Here is a 9,655-nt window from a genome sequence, read left to right on the forward strand (position 1 = left end):
AACCTTGGTTTAGGATGCGGAACAGACTCAATAATACGTGTGCTTTTGGCAAAGAAATGAATTCAGAACCACTTAAATCAGAAGTCCGAGCGAGCGAACAACGCGCAGAAACATCTCATTGCTGTTAAGAACAGGACTCGCCTTTCCTTTAAAGAGAGACTCGCTTAAATTCGGTTTGTATCTTCAAAGTTAGAACTCAAAAGTATAAAACAGGTTGTTACATTACAGTAGGCAGCCCTAGCTGACCGCGAAGGAAAGGCTCCTCCATCCCTCAGTCATTCATACCTCTGGCAGTAGACACCTTGTACCCTTTCTGCCTTGCACCACTTAAAAATCTAAAGCCTGTCAGAAGCAAAAGAAAACGCCAGGGATGCGAGTCTCCGGTACAGGCTGCGTGGAAAGGTTTAACTAATACCATGCGCACCACCAAGATTTGGGCTGTTTTCTCTCGGCCTGGGATTGGGTCAAAAATGTGCAAGGTCTGTGGGCAACCTGGAAACAAGAGGGTGGTGGGAGCCAGGAGTCGGAGACCAGAGTAAGTCAAGGAGCCCCCTCCCCAAGCGCTGGGCAGTGTAAACCCGCACCCAGCAGACGGGGGTGCGGGGGGGAGGGGGAGGGAGGAAGGTGCTTGAGAGTGGAGGAGGTGGGGACTGCAGGCTGATCCTCGCGGGTGCCGCACTTCCCAACCACCTCTCTGAGCTACTGCCCTCAGGGCGTGCCTTCTCCAAGAGCTGGAGAGCTCTAAGTTGGCCAGATCCCAGCAGCCAGTGGGAGGCACTGGATCCAAGAGGTGGCGGAGAAGGGGCTGGGATGGGGTGACTGAGTAGTCCTAAAGGTCTCTCTTTGGGAACAATAGGAAGCAAGAAGCAGAGGGTGAGTGCAGAGCAGTTTCCAGCAGGCATCCAGGGCAATTCAAGCTAGAGAGTGCTCGGTACTGAATTGTGGAGGTGGCTGTGTGCTGTAACGCCCAACTCAGGCTTGCTGTGGGTCAGTCAGGAGCCCGCGAGCCACTGGGCGTCCCGTGCGATCAAAGGAGCCATCGGAGGCCAGCCGGCACGCCTTGGGTCGTGGGATAAGGGGCGGGGGAGAAAGGGTTGTCCTTAGGCGGGGAGATACTGATCTGGCCCGTGTCACTGGGAGGGGATGCGTGTACACCTTTGTGTGGGTCAAAGCTTTTCTATGCAAGGCAGAGCCCTAGGGTGGATCCGAGGGGGAGTGGACTGACTCCCGGGTAGGTGCGGGGCGAGAGAGAGAGAGAGAGAGAGAGAGAGAGAGAGAGAGAGAGAGAGAGAGATAGAGATAGATCAAGGGCAGCGAGGTCTGCGGGTTCTTCAGTGTGTGTGTGTGTGTGTGTGTGTGTGTGTGTGTGTGTGTGTGTGTGTGTGAGGCTCTGTGGCTCAGCACTGGAGCCGCCTGGCACCCACAGGAATGCAGCTTCCCTCGGATCCCCAGGCCGCCTCTTGTCCCACAAGGAGGTGGCCGCCAGGAAAAAAAAGGGGGGAGAATGAGGGTAGAAACCCGCCTAGCCCAACCCAAGTCTCAAACAAAGGCCAATTTATCTGATCTTCAACAGGAGGGCTCCGGAGTCGGGCAGGGCACCGAGGAAATCACTCAAGCCCTGCCAACATGCCTTGGGCCTCTGAGTCTTTGCAGGGAGGTCTCAAGATGGAGGTCGAAAGTATTGCGTGGATGGGGGGAGGTCTACGGTGAAGAAAATTAGTTCTGAAGTCGGCTTAATTCATCTTCGGGGCATTAGACAGAGGACTAGGCAAGTGAGGAACAGAAGGGGCAGGCGCAAGAGACTTCTACTTGAAGTCCAGGGCTAGCGGGGTCTGTCAGTGCCAAAATGGAAGGACATGCGCTTGGTACACACAGGAAGAAACAATGGAGAGGTGAGAGGGAGGGCAAGAGAAACAGATATTTTTAGACTTTGCTGAGGATCTGTTATTTTTACATCCTTGGGCGCAGGACTGCAGGGAGTTAAATTCCCCAGGGAGAATCCCCGCAGTGCCAGGAAAGCCCGTTGCGGCTCACTTGCCAGAATATTTTTTGTTCACCGCTCCCCATCCAAGTTGAAAAAAAAAAAAAAAACCCTCCCAATTCAAGAGACCTCTACTAGTGAGGCTCACACAGGGGATGCAATCCTAAAACCAGGTCCCAACCCCTGCCATTGCTGCTCCAGGCTTTTGGCGTAGCAACAAACCAACTTTGGTGTCCTTAACAACCAGCAATGTCCCAGTTTGGGGTGAAGGATGGTGATTAAAGAGCATCCCTCTTTTTTCCTGAGAAAAGTCCGGACCCGCCCTTGCCTTTGCTTGGCTGAATCTGAGGGTCGGAGGTAGTGTAGAAAACTACACACACCCCTTCCTACCAGCGCAGCAGCAGGGAGATGACATCCACCCTCTCCGAATGCCAAGACGGAAAGAGCTTGTTCCCAGCACAGTTTTGACACTCTTGGGAAACCAGTGGGCGAGAAATATTGGGGGGGGGGGTGCGATGGATGTCCTCCGCCCTTGCCAACCTTCCCAAATATACACTCCTGGGTGGGGACAGGCCTGTGACCACCAGAAAGCCAGGTCCTGGAAATCAAGACCAAGCCTTCAGAAAGCTGTGGGCATTTGGTTAATGGAAACTGCTGAAATCTTGCAAGCAAAGAAAGAGCAGAAAATAGATACCCTCATCTCCTCCATTCTACTCCCTGTACACTACAGAAAACAAAATGGGGCCAGGACCTCCCCTAACACCACTGCCCCCCACAGATAGAGTGGAGTGAGGACAGGGGATAAATTTCTGTTTAGGCAGGCTGTTTCCAGGCTGCCCAGGCTGCCTGGAAATATATGTTGGCCATCCCCAAGTCCACTGAGTTTCAAACTGGTGGGATTGGTATCACCTGTGCAAAGAAAGAACAAGAAAAGAGAAAGGAGAACAAATGGAGATAGAAGGCTGATGGGAACGGAGGAATGGGAAGAGACTGGAGAGGCAGAAACTGACTCTGTAAATGGCCCAAGGGCACACAGCTTGCCCTTTCCGTTCTCACTGCTGGTTCTCTCTGAAATTCTGAGATGAGAAGATGCAGTTTTTCATGCTCTAATCCCCCTTCCCAAGAGGGCGCTTTTGTCACATTTATTGCTGCCGACTTCTTAGCTCTGGAATATTTCCCATAAATCTAGTAATTTCTAACATTACATATTCTTTGGAAATAGACTTAGATGGACCAAAGGACAGCCAGCCACAAAGATGCCTATAATTCAGGCCTTGGGGCACAGCCGTGGAGCCACGCTGTAGCTCTGGGCATAGGCTAGATATCTACATGCAGAAGTGTAAGGGACGCACAAATCAGAGGCCAGGTTGCTGCAACTCCCATCCTCCTTCCTTAAAGATGGCTTCACAAAGGAATTCTAGCAAACATCGCATTTCCGATGACTTGGAACTTGCCTGGCCCCTGTTTTATGTAAAAGCAGCACAGGAGATCCTGAAAGAGGCATGAAGTACGGATGCCGGTGAAAGACAATTATATGAAGAACCTTATCACAAGAAATGAAACCAATATAGCCCCCCCCCCACCTTTTTGAAAAGTAATTCTCCCCACCCCCATATTTCTTGTTTGGCCCAGTACTTCAGGTTCACTATTGTTCTGAATCCCTATGGTATTTTCTTGGCAGAAAGAACCTGGCCAGATTTGTAGTCATCCACATTAGGACTCCAAGGCTTAAACTACTGCTTGCTATGCCCCAAACATTTCATATTTTTGAGAAAAAAAAACTATATATATATGAGGAATGATAACAAATTTCCTTTTCTTCCCCTGTCTCATAATTGCAATACACATGCAGATGGGGGAGGGGGTCCCCACCAGAATCACTCTGTGCTTAGAATACCAGGTTATCAAGGGATTTCTGTTGGCTTTTTCCCTCACACACGGTAGGAGAAATGTAGTTAATTTCAATATTCCTTCCTACCCAAAACATTTGGAGCTATATTTAATATCATTTAAATGGTTTTGTGGTTAGAGGGAAAAAACCATCCTAAACACGACAGTACTATAAACAGGCCATATGTGCAGACAGATACATGAAATAGAGCATCCAACACAAACACATTTCTGCAACCAGACAGCTCCTGACTTCTGTTTTGCATTGTTGGATTTCTGGAGAATTCATCTGTTCTTAACCGTCTGCATATAACCTCACTAGCCAGTTATCAGGGGGCCAAAAAGGAGCAGTTTCCATGGTCGAAATAATTTTATTTATCCAGAATATACAGTTTAATTCCTCTATCTACACTTATTTACACGGTTAAAATAACATTGAAAAAAGTCTTTTGAAAAGTTGAGGTCATAGATTTCAAGGCACCATTGATAGTGTCCACAGTTGCGCAAAAAAAAAAAAAAAAAGGGTTCTTTTCGTAAAAAAGGGGGCGGGGCTCTCTGAAATGCAATAACTTACATGCAAAAAAAAAGTTTACACATGAATCTTTTTTGTTTCCATTGTTCAAACATCCCCGTATGAATTCCTTTCTTTCTGATTTCTAAACCAGCACAACACTGTAGTCCCAAAACTGAGCAAGAGAAAGTAGCCCATCTAATAAAGCGTCCCGGAGGCCAGTGCCAGCGGGTGCTGCAAGGAGCCCGGCGGTGGCAGGTGGGAATTGATTGAGCTGGCTGCGCTTGGGTACCAGGAAGCCGAGTTCTCCAGGTAGCTGGACGCGGGGGACTGGTTGGAGGTCGGAGGGTGGGCATGAGGGTGGTGGCTGAGAGAGCGGGATGAGCCCTGGGGCTCCCACACCGCTGGTGACTGTGGCGAGTTACACGCCATAGGGTCGCTGGAGCTGGGACTGTGCTCCGGGGGCATCTCCCCGTTTTTCATGATCTTCTTGATCTTGGATCTTTTGTTCTGAAACCAGATTTTCACCTGGGTGGGGAACAAAGGCACACGTTACCGGGACACTCAGAGGTTGCACGCGCCTTTCCCTGAGCGACGAATGAAGGCTCTCCTGGCCCTAGACTATCCTGCCCTGATAACTAACTACCAGCAGCAAGCCGCCCATCGCCAGGAGGTTGCAGTTTCAGCCTAGGCAATGGGAGGGACGCACAGAGGGAGCTCTGTCCAGCTCAGCGGGAACCAGCTTCTGCTACCCCAAGGCTTTGTCTTTTATTCACTCTAGACCTGGTCGCACGTGTGGGCCTGTGCACCAGGTCACTGGGGAGGATACCTCTCCTGCTCGAAGGCCAGAGTCCCCGATGGGGAGGGGCTTGGGCCAAACTGTAGGTGCACTGTGCCAAGGGAAAGGAGAGATTGTCCAATCTCCTGTCCAACTCCCTTCAGTCCCCTCGGCACTGGGAGGCCAGACTCTGCCTGAAGCTCTGGGCTGCGACTTGAACATTCCTTATTCTAGGCCCCAGCGGGCGGGGTTGGGAGGGAAAAGAAGGGGACAATCCCGGAGGGTTTCCCCGTACAACAGCGCCCCCCACCTCGCGACCTTCAGGCTGCTGAGGCTTGATCTGCCTCAGGGATAGGGTCGACCGGGACAGGACGATCCAGGCCTTTGCATGGCTGGAGACTCATCATCAGGCCAATAGTAAGGCAAGCTTCTCACTGTGAAGGGACCCAGACCTTTTTCAAGAGCGCGAGGCAGATTCCCCCTCCTCCCAGAAATACCCCTTCTCTTGTTTTCACTATGGAACCTTGGTCCCCAGCCTTTGGTGGTTAAAGCAGGGGTGGGTTTGGGTGGGAGGGGATGGCGGCAACTCGGGACAAACGACGAATCCCGCGCCCACCGCCACGTGGGCCTGGCTCATGGAGGGAAAGATGCATCGGTTGGTGTCTTTCTATCTGTGAATTTCTGCAAAGTGCTAGAGAATCGGCTCCAGCCAGTCGGGACCGAACCTTGCAGCCGAGCTGGGCTTGCAGGCGAGGCGGGGCCGGTACTTGGCGGCGGCCGGATTTACCTGTGTTTGCGTCAGTCCTAGAGAGGCGGCCAACTCCGCGCGTTCTGGCAGGGCGAGGTACTGAGTCTTCTGAAACCTTCTCTGTAAAGCGGCCAGCTGAAAGCTGGAATAAATAGTCCTGGGTTTACGAACTTTCTTTGGTTTACCATTCACCATCCTCACCTCTGGCTCCGCCACTTCTTTCTCTAAATAACCAAAACAGACTAGGTTAGAGCTTCCTGGCAGACAATGGCTCGTTTGCACAGGCCCTCAAATCAGCGAGATTTTGTTTGTTTTGAAATATGTAGTCATCTTTCTCTTTCCCAATATCACAATCTTGGCTTTTCAAACCCCAGAGAAATCTGTCCCATCCTCAGATCATACATGGAAGAGCTGGCGAGTCTCTGACTACTAGCCACTGTGTGCGTGGGGCACTTTGTACACATCAAGTTCTTCGCTTTAGGGATGGAACCCTTTGGAGATGCTTATTTTTCTCATTATTTTTTCCCTCCCTGTATTCACCTTGTGTGTTTCTGGGACGCGAATAGCCACTCCAATCCCTGGGCGTCACGCGAGGAGGCCCCTGGGCCATGACCCTCTGTCGGCGTCTGTTCGGGCGCCCGCAGAGGCTAGACGCTTGGGCAGGGAAGACGCTAGCCAAGGGCTCCAAAGTTCAAAGACCGACAAGCAAACTATGTTCCTTCACTACAGCGGCAAGCGGTCGGTCGGGGCTGCGGCAGACAGAGAGCCGATTATGTAGTCCCCATAATCTCACTGCAGATCTGAGAGGGCACAGATGTGTCTGGTTTCTTTCACAAATAGACTTAATATGTTCTTGACCAAAAAAAAAAAAAAAAAAAATCCTCTCCCTATGCAAGGATACAGAGACAGCAAGAGGAGCAGACTCAAACTTCCATCAACAATGTATTGCAAAGGAATCTGTAGTAAGGATATTTTCGTAGTAAAGGGGAGGAACCAAGGAAGAATTCTCACTGTCATAAATGTACCCCGCTGGGGTCCTGTGAATCCGTGTTTTGCTAATGTGCCCCTAGGCCACATGGCCCCTTTTCCCCCTTCAGTCCTGAAAGGAGTGGAAGAGTCGGTGTATGAAGCTGCTGCCAGAGGAAGGGTGGAGAAGGAGGGAGGGCTGCGGTCTCCGCTCTACTGGAGTAGGGGATGCTAATATTAGCAGCCTTATTAATGTGTCGGTGAGGGGAGATCAAAATCGACTAGTAAAATTTCTCCACTGAGACTTCACGCCTCTCATTTACCGCCCAAGCTCTCTACCCCACTGTAACGCTCTAAGGAAGTTTCACAGTGGACGGAAAGGGGAGTCTGTGGGGAAGAAGGAAGGCAGACAAATTCTAGGCACTTACGGAGAGAGCACTCGATGGAGTGTGTGTGTGTGTGTGGGGGGGGGTCCCTCTAACAGAGTGAACTCTCGGCAATCCTCCGCTATTTTAAATGACTTTTTGTATTTGGAAATACCTTGGATAAACCGCAAAGTTCCCTGTTCGCTTTTCTGTCAGGCTGCAGCCCTCCGGCCCCCAGGTCACCCGGTGTGCTGCCCGCACCCTCCATGAGAGGCCTCGGGGCGCTTCGCTGGCTAATCCAGACTAGATCTCACCAACTCAGCACGCTCACCCAGAATTCCAACTAACTTTCCTTTTATTACGCAAACACCACTAGGGCTGCTTGATTTCACCCACCCCCCGCCCCCCAAATCCCTTAGCCTCTTTGCAGCCAAGCTGGCTTTCTGGCTAGGCCAGCTAGGAATCCAGCTAAGGAGGGATCCTCGAGCAGCGCCAGAGGCAAAACACCCGATTAAACCTCTTCAAAAGTCCTCCACTGCCCCCCCCCCCATGCCGGTGTGAGGTGCTGTCCTGTTTGCAGTCCCAGGCCCCCACTCGCTTCTGCGAAGCACCCTTCTATGGGTGCGGACAGCGTGGCCCTCATCTACCACCCAACTTGGCGCCCGCGGGGTTACGGATGCCCTGGGTACCTGCCTCCCGCCCCCGCGCGCCTACCTGGCTGGCTGGTGGCACTCGGGACGCGGTTGTAGGCGCCGCCGTACTGGTGGTAGGGGCTGGCGTAGCCGTAGTCGGCATAAGCCTTGGCCGGGTAGCCGGCTGCGGAGCCGTTCACGCCGTGGTACTGGTACTGGTAGGGGTTGAGCGCTTTGCCATAAGAAGCAGAGGTAGGAGAGCAGTAGCCGTGCGGGGCGGCCCCCGCGGGACTGTAGTAGTCAGAATCGGTGGCCGAGGACTCGGGCAAAGTTGGCGATTCCTGAGACGGGTGGTGCATGGCGGCGGACGTCGGGAACGGAGCTTGGAAGTCGCCGGATCGGATGCTTGGGACTCTTCTGTCAAACACTCCTGTCATAGCTCCCGGGCGGTGGCTGTTCTTCTACTGCGGCGGCCGCTGCTGCCTGAATTGGCTGTGGAGCTGCTCTGGTCTAAGCAGACATGGCTGTGGGAGCGAGGGAGGAGGAGGAAGAGGAGGAGGCGGCGGCGGCGGCGGGGAGGAGGAGGAGGAGGAGGCTGGGAGTCGTGGAGGCTCTGTCTCCCGCAGGCTGACTGCTGGCTGAGGCGCAGCACAGCCTTGGTTAAATCCTTAATTGCGCGCTTACGCACAGCGGGGTGGATCGGGTTCCATTGGCCAGGGCTTCGGGAGCAGAGCAACACCCTAACTCGTCCAACTAGTTTTAGCACAACAAAGCATTGCTTAAAGAGAGAGAGAGAGAGAGAGAGAGAGAGAGAGAGAGAGAGAGAGAGAGAGAGAGAGAGAGAGAGGCGTACAAGGAGAGAGAGAGTGTGTGTGTGTGTGTGTGTGTGTGTGTGTGTGTGAGAGAGAGAGAGAGAGAGAGAGAGAGAGAGAGAGAGAGAGAGAGAGAGAGAGAATATGAGTTGTTCCCTGTTGGGGGAGGGAGGGTCTCAGTCGATCTCTTTTTAGTGAATAGCTTCGACAAACCAAGCAGTCCCAGGGCCTAGCTCCGTGCTGTTTGAAGACAACGTGTTCCAATCAGCAATCTCAAAAGTACAGTTTAGAGGATGCGGTTCTTGATGCTCTTTTCTTGCTCCACACCTACCAGTCCTCTCCCCCCTCCTCCGACGGAGACTGTAGGAGAGAGCACCGCTGTGGGACTGTGTGCAGAGGAGGAGCAGTGTTAGATGGCAGTGAGAACAAATGGAGAACAGCATTGTCTTAGTGGGATGATGGGAAGCAAGTTGCAACTAATTTATGTTGAAAATTTGTAAACTGGAAAACAGTTGGACACGCAGCAAGCGCTTTTGCAGAAGCCCCTGTTTCTCAGGACTCCACAGAGATGTCCAAGAATCTAGACGTCCCCAGTGGCAACTGAAGTCTTTACAGGGACTGCTGAAAATCAATGTCTTTCATTCCTGAATACCTTGCCACTGCCTGAACTCTCTTAGTTGGCTTTCCCAGAGAGCTGAGCAGCCTTTTGGTTTTTTGCTCAATATCCTCGACTACTTGGAAGCTTCTAGAATGGCTCTTGTCTCAGTTCAGGAGCCAGATTCCTGCAAACGTGAATTGATTTGGGTGTGTGACCTATAGTGTGCCTCCAGACCAAATGGAGTATGAAGACCGAAAAGTAGGCAAGGAACCAAGTCCGCTTGGGAGATGGGGTTTCGATCATGGACGACCCTCTCCTGGTTCCATTACCTACATCCACTCCAATCCCCCTCTCAATTCTTGAGTTTGGGTTCT

At 52.0% G+C, this 9,655-nt stretch overlaps 1 protein-coding gene across 4 annotated transcripts; it reads right to left on the bottom strand.

The window, feature by feature from the left end:
• Positions 1-4,222: 4,222 nt before the first annotated feature.
• Dlx5 (distal-less homeobox 5) lies at positions 4,223-8,490 on the bottom strand. 4 transcript variants are annotated; one of them, XM_006504980.3, is made up of 4 exons: positions 7,954-8,029; positions 6,449-6,657; positions 5,948-6,132; positions 4,223-4,910 (listed from the first exon to the last, which is right to left on the bottom strand). In XM_006504980.3, the coding sequence occupies exons 2-4, from the start codon at positions 6,516-6,518 to the stop codon at positions 4,581-4,583; spliced, it is 585 nt and encodes a 194-aa protein (XP_006505043.1). In that variant the 5' UTR covers positions 6,519-6,657; positions 7,954-8,029; the 3' UTR covers positions 4,223-4,580. The 4 variants fall into 4 exon arrangements, with proteins under 4 accessions (XP_006505043.1, XP_006505044.1, NP_942151.1 ...); XM_006504981.2 differs by lacking the exon at positions 7,954-8,029 and adding an exon at positions 7,415-7,940; NM_198854.2 differs by lacking the exon at positions 6,449-6,657 and having other exon boundaries at positions 5,948-6,050; positions 7,954-8,490.
• Positions 8,491-9,655: the final 1,165 nt, after the last annotated feature.

The sequence above is a fragment of the Mus musculus genome, chromosome 6, assembly GCF_000001635.26.
Source record: "Mus musculus strain C57BL/6J chromosome 6, GRCm38.p6 C57BL/6J".
In the NCBI taxonomy this organism is placed as follows: Eukaryota; Metazoa; Chordata; class Mammalia; order Rodentia; family Muridae; genus Mus; species Mus musculus.

What these genes read in the sequence shown, in the direction of transcription:
- Dlx5 (NM_010056.3), bottom strand. Translation starts at nt 8,308, where the DNA reads ATGACAGGAGTGTTTGACAGAAGAGTCCCAAGCATCCGATCCGGCGAC. An exon ending in GAGTGCCACCAGCCAGCCAG is followed by an intron (nt 6,133 to 7,953) that starts GTAGGCGCGCGG and finishes TTGGTTATTTAG; the next exon opens with AGAAAGAAGTGGCGGAGCCA. An exon ending in TAGGACTGACGCAAACACAG is followed by an intron (nt 4,911 to 5,947) that starts GTAAATCCGGCC and finishes TTCCCCACCCAG; the next exon opens with GTGAAAATCTGGTTTCAGAA.